At 36.9% G+C, this 16,657-nt stretch overlaps 2 protein-coding genes across 6 annotated transcripts; both read right to left on the bottom strand.

Annotated features, from left to right (window-relative positions):
- Window positions 1-2,818: 2,818 nt before the first annotated feature.
- Window positions 2,819-6,538, bottom strand: LOC140987446 (uncharacterized). 2 transcript variants are annotated; one of them, XM_073455952.1, is made up of 10 exons: window positions 6,013-6,148; window positions 5,602-5,691; window positions 5,373-5,487; window positions 4,641-4,677; window positions 4,460-4,529; window positions 4,245-4,349; window positions 3,776-3,926; window positions 3,596-3,678; window positions 3,318-3,411; window positions 2,819-3,218 (listed from the first exon to the last, which is right to left on the bottom strand). In XM_073455952.1, exons 3-10 carry the CDS (start codon window positions 5,468-5,470, stop codon window positions 3,137-3,139), a joined length of 720 nt encoding a protein of 239 aa, XP_073312053.1. In that variant the 5' UTR covers window positions 5,471-5,487; window positions 5,602-5,691; window positions 6,013-6,148; the 3' UTR covers window positions 2,819-3,136. The 2 variants fall into 2 exon arrangements, with proteins under 2 accessions (XP_073312053.1, XP_073312051.1); XM_073455950.1 differs by lacking the exon at window positions 6,013-6,148 and adding an exon at window positions 6,370-6,538 and having other exon boundaries at window positions 2,821-3,218; window positions 5,606-5,691.
- A 1,424-nt stretch (window positions 6,539-7,962) lies between these two features.
- LOC140987516 (uncharacterized) lies at window positions 7,963-16,616 on the bottom strand. Of its 4 annotated transcripts, none has more exons than XM_073456049.1 (13): window positions 16,326-16,616; window positions 16,130-16,184; window positions 15,697-15,785; window positions 15,369-15,393; window positions 15,251-15,289; window positions 13,688-13,805; window positions 11,240-11,367; window positions 10,625-10,976; window positions 10,165-10,268; window positions 9,859-10,066; window positions 8,980-9,774; window positions 8,814-8,879; window positions 7,963-8,593 (listed from the first exon to the last, which is right to left on the bottom strand). In XM_073456049.1, the coding sequence occupies exons 1-13, from the start codon at window positions 16,407-16,409 to the stop codon at window positions 8,281-8,283; spliced, it is 2,376 nt and encodes a 791-aa protein (XP_073312150.1). In that variant the 5' UTR covers window positions 16,410-16,616; the 3' UTR covers window positions 7,963-8,280. The 4 variants fall into 4 exon arrangements, with proteins under 4 accessions (XP_073312150.1, XP_073312151.1, XP_073312152.1 ...); XM_073456050.1 differs by having other exon boundaries at window positions 9,859-10,021; window positions 16,326-16,612; XM_073456051.1 differs by lacking the exon at window positions 16,326-16,616 and adding an exon at window positions 15,513-15,553 and having other exon boundaries at window positions 16,130-16,145.
- Window positions 16,617-16,657: the final 41 nt, after the last annotated feature.

The following is a 16,657-nucleotide window of genomic DNA, read 5'->3' as shown; positions in this document are numbered from 1 at the left end:
TTTAATTGCCCAAAACTCAAAATTAAATATATTAATGAACTAAAAAAGTCATTTTTTTTCTTACTATTACAAGTCGGGTCGGGTCCAATAAATAAAGAACTTAATAACTCTGGGCTTGGTCCAATGACAAAAAGTGGCGTACGATTTCCCGTCACTTGTTTTCCACCAATATTTTTATTTTTTATTAGTGATTAATATAGACATTTTTTTTAAACTAGATAAATAAAATATTTCTATAATTTTTTTAAATGAAAATATTTCCATATTTTATAAATTGTATAAATAAAGCATTCACGCTTTAATTACAATTAATTTAATATATTAAAAGCATTTTTATTTATTATTTTTGCATTAAAAAGGGGAAAAAAAGGAAGAAGAAAAACTTGCATGGACTCCCATATGATAAGAGAGGTAGCGTGATCAATATAAAGAGATTCTGTAACGTACAGAGGCTACATTTTCGGCTTACGATTCGCTTTGATCACTGGAAATGGTCTCTTTCGAATCTCCAGAAGATTTCAACAATCCAACCCAGGTGCTTTCACTCGTTCCTTTGCATGCTGTGTATTACGGGCACGCTGTTGTTCTTGTGTTGTTTGTGTATTTTTCTGTGTGATTCTGGGATGCGTGTGCGAGATATTGGTCTGGTCTTCGGTTTCTTTTTCTCGTTTTCTGAATTGGGTTTGGTAGACTTTGTGGTAATGTTCTGGTTTCTTGGAAATTTGATTTTTGAAGATGAATCCAAGTATCAAGATCCGTGGTATTGAGGTTTCATCCTTGTGACACTGGGATTCTCCGCTAGGATTTATTGTACTATGTGAAAAATTATATTGAAATTAGATATAGATGGTTGCGGTTAGTTGTCCCACATCGGTTGGATAATATACCTGGGAGTTGCATATATGGACTTGGACAATCCTCCCCCTTAAGCTAGCTTTTGGGTTGAGTTAGGTCCAAATTATAATCTTAACATGGTATCAGAGCTCAGGTTCCACCGTTATGTGTTGGACTGCCAACAGTTGGGACACTCGTTCTGTCCATAATTGGGTCATTTGCAAACTTCATGTTCCACATGTTCATTACTGGGCGTGAGAGGGTGGTGTATTAGTTGTCGCACATCGGTTGGATAATATAACTGGGAGTTGCATATATGGACTTGGACAATCCTCTCCTCTTGAGCTAGTTTTTGGGTTGAGTTAAGTCCAAATTCTAATCTTAACAGTTGCTTAACAAAATAACTTTGGTCAAAAGTTTTCTTGAAAAATAACTGTTTTGGATGGGTTATTTGTCAAAATTTCCTTTCTCATTCAACTATGTGATTGCGATATGATCTTTTGAGGAATCTCTGATTTTATTTCATTTGGAGTAAACATGTTGCAAGGTTTTTGATGTTTTAACTCAAAGACATTTCTCCATTGTTTATTTCTTACATGTTTTTTTCCCTGGATCTCAGGACTCGCCTAACTTTAGTAAAACTAGCAACCTGTCTCCCGCACGGCCTTTCAATGTGCTTCCGCATGCACAGAGAATTTTCGGGTTCAATCCTTTTTGCCATCGATTCATGTAACTGCGAGTCAATCCCAATTGCCAGAGGACTCCTCTTGCAAGGTGTATAGTGGATTTGTTCTTTGTTGAATATCTTTTGACTGCCTTCATCTTTACAGGTATGGTTGATATCATTCAAGATATAATTTAAGATGATGTTAATATCAAGCAGGAAAAATTTTACTGAACCGTCGTGGGCAACCACATATGCGCAGGATGGAGGTTGTAACAAGAGTCACACCTTTTAAACTTTGCTTTTCTCAACGTAAATGAATGTGATTATGAAGTTCTTGAGGCACAAGAACTAATTGAATCTCGCGATGCATTGGCACCTACAGTGGTCCGGCATAGCATTGAGCCATCTGCAGTTTATAATCATTCTTCATATTTGTGATATACTGATTGATTGATTAAGATATATTCAGGAAGATGGAACCCGTTTGTCACCATCTTCTGCAAAGCACATAACAGGATGCAATTGCAAGAATCTCAAAGAGTACTGTGACTGTTATCAGGTATGTGATGTCGGTCCCATTAACTTTATTAGAAGGTCGTGTGTTTAATTATGATGAGGCAAGTTGATACAATTGTTGGGAGGAGATTGTCGGTGTAATCTACTCTTCTATGAGACTCATCGGTATAAAAATAATGCTTTAGCTATTCCACTACTTAAAAGATTTAAGTAATGTCATTACTCACCAACTATAGTTTTTCATACAGTGAAAATTGATAGGTCCTGCAAGATTCATGGATGCATTATGTTGTGTTGTCTTTCTTCTTCGTTTTTGTGTACATTTATTTTGTTATATATTTGTTTATAGTCTAGAGGGATAAGGGGATTTCAACTGTAAATTTCTTCCAAATGTTGACTCCTACTCATGACCTAGTTCAAGAATTTGGTTCAAACTCACCACTAGGCTTACTAAATCAGTTTTCGCATCCCCGGTTGAGCAGATGAAAGATCCTCAATATCGAGGTGGCAACAAATGAGCAACACGATTTCAAGGTAAATCTTGACACTCTTAGCTCAAAATAGAAACATATAATCTTGTTTAGTCTATAAAAAGTGTTCATTGATTTTTGGCAGCAATCTTGAGCTCGCATGATCTGTTGCAACAGGTCTGAAAAGCTCATACTTCGCACTACACGCTGACAATAATAACAAGCCAATGGTCCGAAGAATCCAACTTTTTCCAAACGTTTTCAAGAATGATAGTTTTTAGCTGCCTTATGAAAGTTTTTACGTTCTGGGAGACAATATAGTAGAAGATCGATGTAGTAGTACCAAATATTTGAAATAACCTTCTTGCATTCGAGTTTGATCGATATTTAAAAGGACGTCGTGTACTTTTGTAAGAATAACCGAGTCTCACGACCATAATCTTAAAAAATCTACTGGCCCTCACCAATAAAAATACACTGTTTATTCCAAACAAACAGCAAAAAGATATTATAATGTAGCCTGGTACTATGTTATTTGTATGCCATATGCTCATCCAATCTCTGCTAAAATTCCTGCTTCATATCCTCATTATATTTCAACCTTATTTCTTCCCATGTATACCCAAAGTTGCTTCCCAAAATCTCGAAACTACGACCCTTGAAGCCCCAATGTTACGGTTAACCAGCGACAAACTTCATCCATCTCTTCAGGAATTGTGTAATGCCCCAGTCTGAGTTGATATGAGGAACAAGAAAACACAAATAAATAAAAATCGATGTATTTGCATCATGGAATGCACTGTCGGCAAAGTTTCCGAATATATGGTTACCCCTCGTATGTTTTAAACGTAAGATTTTGAAATCCAGCCGAATTTAAGGTACAAGCTGATTTTTCTCCGTGTGTATAAGCCACAACATCGTCCCCTGAAATACAAAAATAACCAAGAAACAGAATAGCTGTTATACGTTAAACAGATGAATTTTAACATGAGAATTCAATACGAATCTTGTTTTCCGCTGAACCACGTTGCGCTGTTGATCTATGTTACACTAGAAGTTAGATGAAAGCAGCATCTACGATTGTAGGAGCACATGAAGATGTATGTACCAGTGCCATGACAAAGCAAAATGGGCAGTGATGCCGCGCGCCTAATAGTTTCATTCGATGTTTCCATCCGGTTCCTCAGTGTCCTGGAGAACAATAAGTTGCTAAGTGCAGCAACAACGAAAAAAACGACATCCTTTTGCAGTGTAAATGAATTGGGAGCATAAGGGATAAATTTCCTACCTTGAACATGGAAGCCAGCCACTGAGACCGATGATCGAGCTCAGGTTAATCAAGTATGGGTGCCTGTTTCCGTATTGCCGAAAAACGTGGCATGTGGCTGAGTAAAGAGCAGTTGCAGCACCCATGCTAAAGCCTCCAACACCTATCTTGACTACAGAAAATTATCAAGATGAGATATATCAAGAAACGAAATGCATTAGGACAAAAACTTAAGATTCCTTGACCTGTGAATTATACAACAAAAAAGCAAAATAAAAACTAAAATAGAAGCTTTGGCCTTGGCGAGCACACTCTAATTTAAAAAACCATAAAGAAAATAGCAAAAGACATAATTTTAACACAGGAATTATATTTTTCTTCTTTCGCTTTCGACCATTAGACGAAACTACAATATCTTGTGCTGATACATCCATTGATAGTAATTTTTTTAAAGCGTAAATAAGATGCATTAAACCACATACAAACTTACTATCAGCAGGCTCGGTCAACAAGAGATTCGCAACATGTGCTGCAGATGCGTCCAATCCTGGTATATCATCAAGGACATCATCCGAGATATCTTGTGCATCAAACCCTGGAAAAGACAAGTTCGTTCTCTGGCACTATTAGCACTTGAAGCACAATAGCAATATTTGAGTTTATAAAGATAAACAAAATCGTGAGTTATGCATGTAAATATCTTACAAGCAGTGCTAGGAAATCCCCCAAATAGAGACACTGGACGCGTTGGCGCGGTCGGGCATATCCACTTTATCTGCATGGAGTTAGTTATAAAACAAGATTATGAATTTAATGACCATATGCAAGTTAGACGAAGCGGTTTCACAGAGCTACCAAGTGAGTGAAAATCCATATTAGTCCTCACATTTGGAAGGGGAAGACTTTCCAGAAGCTGTGACCAGCTGCAGAAAGATAACGGGAGTGAACATAACTTGGTAAAATATAGCAATTTGGCATCATATGATAACCTTTATAATCAAACCGAAAAGTTGTAACAGGTTTCTCGTTAAGCTCACATGACTAAACATAATTAAAACAAGATTCAGTTGTCTATATAGATTTGGACCCCATTTGCAAGAAGATGCCATTGAAAACGATAAAGCAACTACATATTATTATTCTTAAGGCGTCACTATCGGGGAAGTGGTCCCAGCTCTAGATCTTCCAAATTGCTCCATGCAGTTGAAATCATGCTAAAATCCACTCGATTATATTAAGAATGCAATAAAGGACAAGTAGAAGGCATCATTTTGAAGCATCCAACCATTTGCCCTAATGAGAATATACTAGAACACAAGACAAAAAAATTGGCATTCTTTCACCTGCACACACGTCACATGCCAGATTGATGTTAGTCAATGTATATAAGGTATCTGGTAAAGTTGAAATAAGTATTCTTGCCATAGTCATGTCCAAGAAATAGCAGTTGAACACACATTCAATTACTTCACCGTCGTAAATTGCAAGTATTTGTGACAATGAACTTTCTTCTGATTAAAATGAATTTGCTTGTCGCTTATTTCAACTATATACAGAGTCAATGGAACCAAAATAATGTGAAAATGTTTTCTTGTTGACAGCTAAACAGATTTCATACCTTGAGCCTTTATCACCGAGGCCATGTAGCCAAACTATTGTAGCTTGATGTTGTCCTTTTGGCCTGACCACATGAGTCCTTCCAAATTCATACGCCATTCTAGATGTTTGGCTACCTAAAACATTTAAGAAACAAATTTAAAACTTTGCACCCATATTCGTTTAAATGACAAAAGACTAACATATTTACATCTCGTATGATATTTAAACAAAGGAAATGAGAGACTAACAGACCCCCAGCAGAGCCTTTGAAGTTCATATTTCTTCTTTTTCAAATGTGAATGTCCAAGAATTCGAGTATAAGTTGTTAAAAACAGCTCCTGCAATGAACGAGAAATTTTAGAAAAAAAAATAGATACACCTATATGCTCATTTCAAAGGGTGAAAATGGAATACAACATAAAATATGAACTAGCTAGTTTTAGCATCCGCCAGTAAACGTTATAAAAATCAAAAGGAGATAAGAACCCATGAGAATGAAACACAAACATGGGCCAAAGAAGCAAGAAAACAGCGAAAAACATTAATAAAAAGTAGTTATCTTCATGACCACATCAAGAAACATGAAAATTCAATAAATGACGCCCGAGCCAGCCACAGAATACTTATTGGTTATGCAATGCACATTCAAGAATCAATACCAGGGGTCACAATGGGAAAGATTAGAACTTGCCACCATTCAACCAGGAATATAACAAGAAAACAAACCCTTTTCTTTTCGAAAGGAAAACAAAAAGAAAAAGAAATACATACAACAAGTGTACATTCACACTTTCACACCAAGTAAGAAGAGATGTTTCCCACTTTCCAGTCGACAAGGTTCTAAAGAATCAAAAACTTTACAAGCACAAACTGTTGTTCAATGAAACAACGCAACACATGTGTAGCATGATAATTGGAGATATATAGCATAAAGATCTGTTTTTTTTAATTGAAAAAGGACATAAATTTACAGGTGTGAAAGATGATAAGTGAGGTTTAAGCTTTTCTTTACCAACCTGGACCTGATGAGGTTCTAGATTGAACACAACCAAAAAGGGTGTAGGCTTTTTCTCCCCCTACCTTTATACTGGTCTGTCTATGTAAATCTACAATTCACTAACATTTTTGTTCTTTTACCATTTTTTGTGTTCATATTTTCTGGGTTTTTACCGCTTCAAAGAATCAGAAGTAATCATTTCATTTTTGAATGACATATTAAAATGTTATAAATTTTTCTTTTAGTTTTTTGCTTTACCCTTTCCAGTTTCCACACTCGAGCAGCATTGGGTGGCCTTGTGTACTTCGAACACGAGCAAACCATCTTTTTAACATCTGATATTCCGAACCCGCTTGCTATTCATGGTCGTTAAACAATATAAATTATTTTGGAAAACTAAAATTATAATCAAATTATCGTGTTTTGTCTCCATTAATATATTCAAAAAAAAAGAGCTCGAATGTAGTAGTAAAGTTCGCTTACGAGAGTCCCACATTATGACCTTTGGCTTAATTAAGAGCCGAAACTCGGATTACTTTTGAAATTGTCTGACCTTTGCCAAACCTCAACCCTAATATTACGCCAGAATCACGGACTCGTTAAAAAAAGTTTCGAGTTAGAATCAAAATTTGAAGTAGTAACACAGACTTTCAAGCTTCAACATGAATCGGTTCGGATCGTACCACATTTCAGTTCATGATGCAGGGAAAAAAGATGTGAAGTTCTGAACAAGGTGTAACATGAATGTCAGATAAAAAGTTATTGTACGTCTAGAATGAATGTTGGAGGAATCAATTTTTAATCGAACAAATTACTTATTCAAAAAACTTTTTTTATCTCGAATTTTGGTATTGTAATTGGCAAAGTATATATGTAAAGTAGATTTTCAGATTGCTCATATGCTATATTCGAAGTTAGGTATTGATCGTTCTTAGCTAAAAGAGTATAAATGGAGGCATGGTATGGTATGCCCAAGGAGCAAAGCTTTTGACCCTAAAATCACAATGAGGCATCTTGGGGTTGGGGCCCACGTGCTTCCATCAATTTACTTCCCACCAACTTTGATGTACTTGGACAGCTAATCATACAGTAGGGAGCCGTAGGGGTTAGGGGTCGATCTAATGGCTCGGATTTTTCCGAGTCAATTTTTTTTTTTTTTTACATGGAGGCATGAGTGATCCGGGCCGTTCATTGCCCGTGCAGGCACGTAGATAAATTATTTGAACGATCGTGAGTGATGTCAACATGATTCATAGACTAGAGTTAAATTTGTATCGAGCTTCTAGGCAAGCAAACCGAATGAGTTTCAACTAACTTGGCAAAGTTCGACTTCTCGGACCTAATGCCCAAATGCGCAGCAGGATCCACCAAGTTTCTCAGGGCGAATTTTGTACTCGTATTGCCAAAAACTTGTATGATTTTTCAACAAAAGTATGCAACTTATATGGCATAGTACGATGATTAAACATTAAACGTTGATAACGTTTGAATTTTTTGTTTCTGCCATTCTCAGATCAATCGATAATATTTAAATTTGATTCGAAATATTTAATATTTGCTTCACTAAATATGTTGAACATTTCTGGAGCATAGATTTAAGACCCCCATAATATACTTGGGAAACATCTTTATCATATTAGTAACTAATAAAATGGGAAAAGAACCGTTGTCCAAAAACAACAATCGAGAGTTCCAAACGAGGGCATAGAGGTCTAACTTCCGAACTAAAAACACTCCCAAACAAGATCCAAACTTTAGGTTTTACATTGGTCAAGATTAATTGTCGGTTACCACAAGCTGATATTGTCCATAGAATTTCATACCAATGTTCCAGCATGGGCGAACATCCACGGAGAAGGAAAATGTCACAAAAGATTTACCCAGCTTTCGGCAGATTTACGATACCATAAAAATCATTGTGGATATGTGGTTATTCATGACTAGAATTGGGTGACACGTCTCCATAAGAAACCAAACCTGTCTTCCTAGGAGGGCTACCAGATGACGACCTTGAGTTCCCTTTTGTAGCTAGCCTGGGAGATTGTGATTCACGAGGGGATTGTGATGCAGATGGGCTTCGGCTACGTGAAGGTGATCGTCGCCTCTCACCACGTGGGGACCCACGATACCTCTCCACCGGAGAGCGGCTTCGAATGGGGCTTCGGCTGTAACGTCGGTTGCGGTAGCGTATTGGACTGCGAGACACGCTGGGGCTACGAGACCTGCTTCTTCTGCCCCTATATCTGTAAGATGCCATGTAAGAATGAGCTTCAATGAATAACACGCAAAATGCAAGAAAGAAACAGCCAACATAATTTTGAGGCAGTTTCAAGTTCAGAAGTGTCAATGAAATGTTCAAATAATTTCATAAGCTCCGACTTATCCTTAAATAAGCTTTATGACTATTTCAAAACAAGATTATTCTTGAAACCAAAATAATAGTCGGAGACAACTATCATGTACCTCAAAGGAGTTCTTCCACGAGGTGGGCTCCTATAACGCCTTGGGGATCTTCTAAAATTTGGATATCTAACAAATAACAAAAACAGAGGCATTAAGTTACTAAATACAATATCAAGAAATTCTGGGCTTAAGTCAATGGGGGAGGAGAGATTTGATTGTTTCTTACCGATCACGCTCACTTCTACCATCATATCGATATGACCTTATGGGAGAACGATCAGGAGAGCGGGAGCGACTCCTGTAACGCCGTACATAAGCGTATCGATCGCTAAAACCCCTACCTCTTCTGATCCGTTTAGGTGATCCATCAACAGAAGGGCTTCTTGAAGAACTCCCACCACGATTAGAAACAGGTGATCTTGCTCTCCGGCCTGATATTACAGGACTCCTTGAGTAGCTTCGGCGCCTAGTCCTGATAGGTGCCCTTACTGGACTACGACTAGGGCTTCTTCTGGAGGGTGCCCTACCTGAGCTTCTGCTAACACTTCTCTGGGATAATCTAACTGGACTTTTGCTTAAGCTCCTTCGAGAAGGTTTGCCTGAGCTCCTGCTTACACTGCGTCGAGAAGGTCTCACAGGACTGCGACTTGCCGACCTCAATGATGACCTCCTGGATGAAGTTCTGAGCGGGCTCCGCGTAACTCTTATTCTGGGAGGAGAAACTGTGGCACTTCTACTACGGCTATTTGGTGAACGAGACCTAGCTGGAGGGCTCTCACTTACATTTCTGTTCTGCCTTCTTGTGGGACTTCTAACTGGACTCATACTTCTGCTTCCACTTCTAGCTGGACTCATACTTCTGCCCTTATCAGAGATCTGCTGCACCTGGGGACTTCGACTAACACATGGGCTCCTGTTCCTGTTATGATTTGCAACAACACTAGGACTTCTTCCAGCAGTTCCCTGAGGACTTAAGCTCATACTCTTACTCAGGGCTCTTCTAGGACTTAAGCTTCGGCTCCTGTGCATCAACAAACAATAAACCTCGGGGACTTGGAGGACAAAGAATAATAAAGAGGTAATACCATAGAAAGGGATTATGCACCTAGATTTGCCAGGAACATCGGCTACTACATCAGGGTGTCTGTCAGCCATTCTGTCTGGTCCCATTTCGATTCCAACACCATTGTTTTGATGTTCTCCATTCTCCTCGGGGAATTCACCCTCCTCCGCATCGAACATGTCAGCTGCATTCCCCTTCCTATGATCTACAGTTGTGGTTTCCCAATTCTCAACAAGATAAGATTGATTTCCTTTTGTGGAATGCAACAAGGAAGATTGCAGAACATAACTAATAAAAATGACAAGGAAAGAAATGAAAAGATCAAATAATTAGTAATGACTATCGTACCAGCACTTTTCTGCTTCTTATCAAAAGCTCCAACCGAATCATCATTATTTTCTTCAGAGCTACTTCCACTTCTACTGTTGCTTTCACTATCTGAGATATCATCCCTACAGTATTTCCACAAAATTTGAGTTTCAAATTATAGGGATGTGAGGCCAAGATTCACAGATATTATCTGCACTCATGAAGCAACATTATATAGTTTCTTGGCTTCGCAAAATATGGTGACCAGCAATCTGAAATTTTGTTACTTGCAGTCAAATTGCATTGCTAATGCAACTCAAATAGAAAAATTATATATTTGTTGCCACATTGAATTTGAATAGCTGGGAGGATTTGATTAAGCATCTATGAAATATCAGAGGACAACTAAAATATGAATTCAAACAACTGGGAATTATTTATAAGTACCTCTGAAATATCAGAGGACAACTAAAATATGACATGTTTATATAGTTGCTACCTTTTAGCTCTACGTTTGGACTTTTTATCTCGTCTTCTGCGTCGTTTTTCACGTCGCCTATCCTTCCCCTTTCCACGTTTATGTCTATCCCTCTTAGATCTCTTCCTTTTCTTACGTTTTTCATCACTAGAAGAGCTAGTGTCACTTAAAGAGGATGCATCTGAGTCAGAATCACTATCAGATTCTGAAGACTCCAAGTCAGTATCTGTTGAACTATCTGATTCGGACGAATAATGACGTCTTCTCCTTTTCCTCCTTTTTGAAGATTTTTTGTGTTTCCCCTTGCGCTTTACTTCGTGATTGTTTGCCTCCATGGTGTCCACCATTTTCAATTTATTCCCATTCCTTTTATCTGTAGGCATGCAATACATGTAAAAATCATACGAAAGCATTAAGAACCAATTCAAAGGGGAAAAAAAAGAAAAGGGGGGGAAGAGAGAGAGAGAGGCTTATGAAGGCAACTACAAACTCAATAGTTCTAAGAAAGAGGAAAAAACAAAAGGGAAAAAGAAAACTAACATATACAACATAACACAGCGACACTATTATAAATATGTACCAGAACATTTTTACCCGGGCAAAAAGAATATTCATTAAAAGTTTTTAGATACAAACCATCATTTATTTCTCCAGAATTAATAATTTTCACAGTAACGGCAGGTCTCCCATCTTCATCCCCAGCATTCTCAATCTTCTTCAACACATCATTCCCATCCACAAGCTCACCAAAGACAATACATTTCCTGTGGATAAAAGATTATAAACATGTTGAGGACCAGGGAAAAAATTTGCATATCAGCATTCAACGATGCGCAACCAAGGGCGTTCACCTATTTCATGCTATAGGGGCACATATATCTGAAAGAACTGGTTCATTAAAAGTATTGATGAGGCAAATCTATGAGTCATAGTAATTTAAGGCGCATGGTGTCGTAGAGCCTGAGGCACACAAGGCAAGGTGCGAGCCTTATCAAAGTAAGGCGCATCAAACATGGTTTTTTTATATACAAATGTAAAGTTAATATTACGAAAATATAACATTGCAACAAATAAATTTCAGAAAATACTAAATAATAATGTAAAAGGTTCATTAGTAAATGCATAGCATTATCAAAAGTGCCACGAAGGATTTGAAGTTATTTCGAAATTAAGCATGCTGTAGGAAGTAAATTGCAGAAGTTAAAAGAGAGAATGGAATTGTAGAAATTAAATATGTTGTTGGAATTATATTGCAGAAGAAAAAATTGAGAATAGAATATGGCCGCTGTAATTTTCTGGGACAGTACTTAGTTTGTTGTAATAAAAGAGAGTAGTTATGGGAAAATAAATAAAATGGAGACACAGCACATGTTCAAAAAGCAACCAAGAATTTCACAGTCAACAATTGTGTGCCTTTTGGTTAATGGGCTTCAATTTGTTCGGGCTGGGCTTATGTTTTCTTTTCATTTATTGAAACAATCGGCCCGAGTTTTCTTCAAGCACACAGTGTCAAAGTCTTAAGCGCACCTGCAACCCAGGCGCATGGACAGCCCGCGGAGGCGCAGGTGCACGCATGGGCAGTGCCTGGCTGCGCAGAATCTAGGGACGCCCATGTATGAACTATGCTCGGAGTGGAACGAAAAATTAAGCAGATCAAACAGAATTGAAAAAAATAATTTTATATTTAAAACATCCGAGTGACAAAGTAATTAATCTACCTAACTCTTAGAATTCTATAAATTACAGTACCTGTACTAAAAGTAATATTTAAAAGCCCGAGGGGCATTAAGGCGCAAAGGTGTTCTAGGGCCTAGGAAAAAGGAGCAAGGCAATGCACCTGTTTTATTAAACTAAAGCTCACAAAGATAAAAATACCTAAATTTTCAGATTACAAAGAAAATTATGTTGTATAGTATCTTATGTTTACTATGTAAAATATTAAACATAAAAAATCAAATATTTAATAGCTTACTACCAAAATAATAAGCATGTATGAATTGTTGTCTGGCATTTTACATCAGAAATTATCTAGTGGAATTATAATTAAACAAGGTACAACAGTTCAATCATCTAAATATCAAACAGGATAAAATGTCAATTATAGACAAAAAAAGTAGAAAAATAAAATAAGGTGGTGGTAGGTTAGAAAAAAGTTCAGTTTTTTTTTCAAATTTCAAAACTTAAATAATTTGTATATTTATAAGTCTAGTAGCACATCAAAATAAAGTAGTACCAATCTCTCACCGATTTACATAACCCTTCCCCGCAGTCTTTAAATTTTATTCTCTCCTTTGTCGTGTCACTTAACTATTGTTGCCTTTGGTCTTCTAATGGAGTTTCGAGTTCCAATCTCGTAAAATAAGACCTCGAAAACTTGTTCAATTTCAGGTTCAGATATAAATTCAACAGAGGAGCGTGATTGCAATTTTAGAAATGGGAGAGGAATAGATAGACATTTCGTAATTGGTTTCAACGTGGATTCAGCAAAAAGAAATGTTGCACTGATGACTAGGGTTGGAGAGTTATATGGTTATATTTTATTCATTTTTTAGCACTTCAAAAAGTGAAGCATTTTCTCCGTCAAACAGGATCCCATAGACACCTTGAGCTTTTCTCATAGCGCATGTAAGGTGTGAGCCGTATCCCAAAGCGCATGTAAAGTGCAACTGTGCAAGTCTAACTGACCCGGCCTTCCGGGCCTTAGGGTGCCACCAGGTGCAGGGGTCGTGCCTGGATGCACCTGGGAGAGTCTAGTTCGTCTTTTATAACTATGACTACAAAGGAAGTTAACTCATTTTTCGCCTCAAATCTTCTCCAGAGAATCAACAGCGAAAAAGGATAAGACGCGAGAAAATAACCAGGACTCTCACTTTCGCTGGAGAGGCAACAGGTAAAAGGATATTTCTGAATGACATATCGTAAGAGCGGGCATAAAAATAAAATAGACATCTAAAAATAAGAAAGATTTTTAAACAATGACACAAGAATGACAGACATAATTGCTGTGATTGGGCAAATTTCTATAGAAGCAAATTAAATAATAAATAAATAATTGAAGAGCTAACAGACTTAGAAAAATCAAACCTGTCAAGATGATGATCAGCTTTTAAGGTTATACTGAACAATGAGCCACGTTCATCACGATCAGCAATTGCCATAGATAATAAACCCGGTCCATCATGTTTCAGCTTCGGAAATTCATCTGGAAACATAAAAAGTTCCAACTTCGTAAATACTAGATCAAGAATAGTTACTCTGTCAGAATAATTCACATGCTAATTACACGTGCTTCTCAAATCCTAAGCTGCAATCAAATTCCAAGTTTCTTGAATGCATGCACGAAAACAAAACCAGATAGCAGTGCATCGTTAACTCTACAGTCAAACCAACCACAGAAAACAGAGCAACAATAACATGCACAGTGGCTCATATTTTAAAATCTACTAAATGTTCCATTAGAACTTCTCACACAAATAAATGATGAAATGTTAAATGCTGCACCATTAGATCAATTTTGCAGCCCCACCTTCCTACAAATAAAATAGCTATCACTATTATAAAGGACGATATTTATCAACCTCAATTGCCAATCAAGAGCAACAACAGATCCAAGGTTTCGAGAAAATTGTGCGCATATTATTCTAAGACAACTGTCAGAAGTACATCAAAAAGTAGTGATACAGCTTTGAGCCTTGAAAGAGATGCCAGGGCGAACTAACTTAAACATTACAACAACCAAACTCCACAAACAGCATATTCATCATTTGTGAATAAGCTTCCCTGTCGTCATATAAACACAGGCTTCCAAGAAGCTAACAAATAAGAACGAAACCCAGTTCAATCAAGTAGAAAATTCACATATATTACCGAATAATTCAAAAAGAATTTCTTCACCATAAAATGAATATGGCCAACATCTAAGCTTGTTATGCCTCAGCACCTCAAGCCAGACTCAACAATGAAAAAAAAATACGTATCATTCTTCAACATATAGGTAAGGAAGTGCTGGACAAGTTCACCAGTAATGCACATAAAAAAATGCAAAGAAACACATTAAAATTCACTAGTCCAAAGTCCCATTGATTGCGATCAGAAAGAGACACATTACTTCAAATTCATACACTCAACGTTGCTCATCACACCGAAAACTATTTATCACAAAAAATGCAAAAAAACAAATAAAAAAGTAGGACACGAGTAAAAAGGGGCCCATGATTACTGAAATTAACCATGGTTAATGGTTTGTTGTTAAAAACAAATGAAATGAAAGCCAAAAAAAGTGAATTTACCACAATTCGAAACAAATATAGAAGACATATAAGGCAGGCAAAACATTTAGATTCCCTACCATTCGTCAATATCATTTGAATTGAAGCTCCAATGCAGCGAGAATAAGATCAAAGTCAGCCTCAACCTTCACAGGCAATACAAAAGGAAACCCACTTGCTCTCAAGATAAAAAGAATATGAAAATAAAGAAATATATGAATGGGCCTGCTTTTGTCTTTTTTACTTAATATAATTGAATGAATCACAAATTGGATTCTAGAATGACAGATATGTGTGTATTTTGCAGAAGGTCATTCAATCTAAGCCAAAAGATAAACAACGTAATAAATTAGATGATGAGAAAAGAATAGTTTTTCACCTGGAAATCTTCCATCATATATACTTTCTCCAAAATTGCCTGCAAAGTGATAAAAGATTCAACTTTAACCATCCAAAAGAGAAACTAGGATATTGAAACATTAACTGGCACAACATACCATCTTGCCGAAGAAAGTCCCCACCCTGCAAAACATTTATAGAATGTCAATCAATTTTCGGTAAACAAAAACTATTAGACAAATCCAAGCTATTTAAGATAGGAGCGAGTGTATTCTAAAAATGGACAACCCATAAAATACAACCTCAAACAATATCACAAGAAAGGCAGTCATGACCTTCAGCCCTGTCACACGATAAACAAACATATATGGCTAAAAGATAAAGGCCACTTCTAACTTATACTTGGCAAAACTACACAACCACAGAATTATCGGATTAAGCTCGTTATTCAGAGGACTAAAAGAACAAATAAAAAAGTGATTATACCTGAGCTACATATCCTTTGACAATACGATGGAAAAAGGTTCCCTTGTAATGGAGAGGCTTCCCAGTTTTAGGGCTGACACCTTTTTCTCCTGAAACAAACGATAATTTGAAACATGTGAGATCAAAAGGTCAATAGATCGTGTTACAATAGGATTTATATCCATGAACAGACCAAAGTTCTTATGTTCAAACTACTTCATACTATTAGATTTGGACATTCGAGGAGATGATATCATCCTTCTAAAACCGAACAAAGAACCACCAAACTAGACTTGGATTTTCGACATCTAAAGAGAAAATTTAACAAGCTCATAAATAGTGGGAAAAATATATCTAGAGATTGAGAAAAAAAATATATAGAGCACATAGAATTTAAAAGCAACTATGATCACCAGTGTAATAGGTTAAATCAAAAACAGAATGGAAAGCTTACCAGTACAAAGAGCACGAAAGTTTTCAGCTGTCTTCGGAGCAACATCAGTGAAAAGCTGCATTCCCGCAGAAGACAATGGCAGAGGTTAAAAATATACTTTCTTGTGAGAGAATAATTGAAAGATAGAGGATGGAGTTAAACTTGAATTCAAAATGCATGGGCTGATTGATATTGAGTTAAAAAAAACCAACAATACCTCGAACACCATCCTCTCGTAAACGTCTCCATCAATTGAGACATCTAAAAACACAAGAGGTCTTTTCTTATTCGTTTTCTCCATGCTCCAACTTCGCAAACTTAGCTAAATCAACAATGTCTACAGGTGTTCAACAGAGAGAACAAAAGTTAGCAGATCTATGAAAAATACCATTAGTTTTGAGGCACAGATGCGTCCCCCTATTCAACATTATCAGATCTTACGAGCCCATGCTGTGTAGAATACATTCCTCATGCCATATCTAACACCAAACCACCACAATATTCCTCAAAACTTCCACTCAGAAAAATATGCCCAGCGTATCAAAATAC

The sequence above is a fragment of the Primulina huaijiensis genome, chromosome 11 (genome assembly GCF_012295235.1).
Source record: "Primulina huaijiensis isolate GDHJ02 chromosome 11, ASM1229523v2, whole genome shotgun sequence".
In the NCBI taxonomy this organism is placed as follows: domain Eukaryota; kingdom Viridiplantae; phylum Streptophyta; class Magnoliopsida; order Lamiales; family Gesneriaceae; genus Primulina; species Primulina huaijiensis.
Note: the sequence above shows the minus strand (reverse complement) of the source record. Positions and strands in the feature narration are given on the sequence as shown.

Bases quoted from the DNA above. Each gene is read 5' to 3' on its own strand.
- LOC140987446 (XM_073455950.1), bottom strand. From the start codon at position 5,630: ATGAACTTCAAAGGCTCTGCTGGGG. The intron at 3,927-4,244 runs GTAAGTTTGTAT...AATTTTCTGTAG, and splicing joins GTTGACCGAGCCTGCTGATA to TCAAGATAGGTGTTGGAGGC. The intron at 3,412-3,595 runs GTACATACATCT...TTTGTATTTCAG, and splicing joins TTTGCTTTGTCATGGCACTG to GGGACGATGTTGTGGCTTAT.
- LOC140987516 (XM_073456049.1), bottom strand. From the start codon at position 16,409: ATGGAGAAAACGAATAAGAAAAGACCTCTTGTGTTTTTAGATGTCTCA. The intron at 10,067-10,164 runs GTACGATAGTCA...ATTCCACAAAAG, and splicing joins TAAGAAGCAGAAAAGTGCTG to GAAATCAATCTTATCTTGTT. The intron at 9,775-9,858 runs GTGCATAATCCC...GTTGATGCACAG, and splicing joins GATGTTCCTGGCAAATCTAG to GAGCCGAAGCTTAAGTCCTA.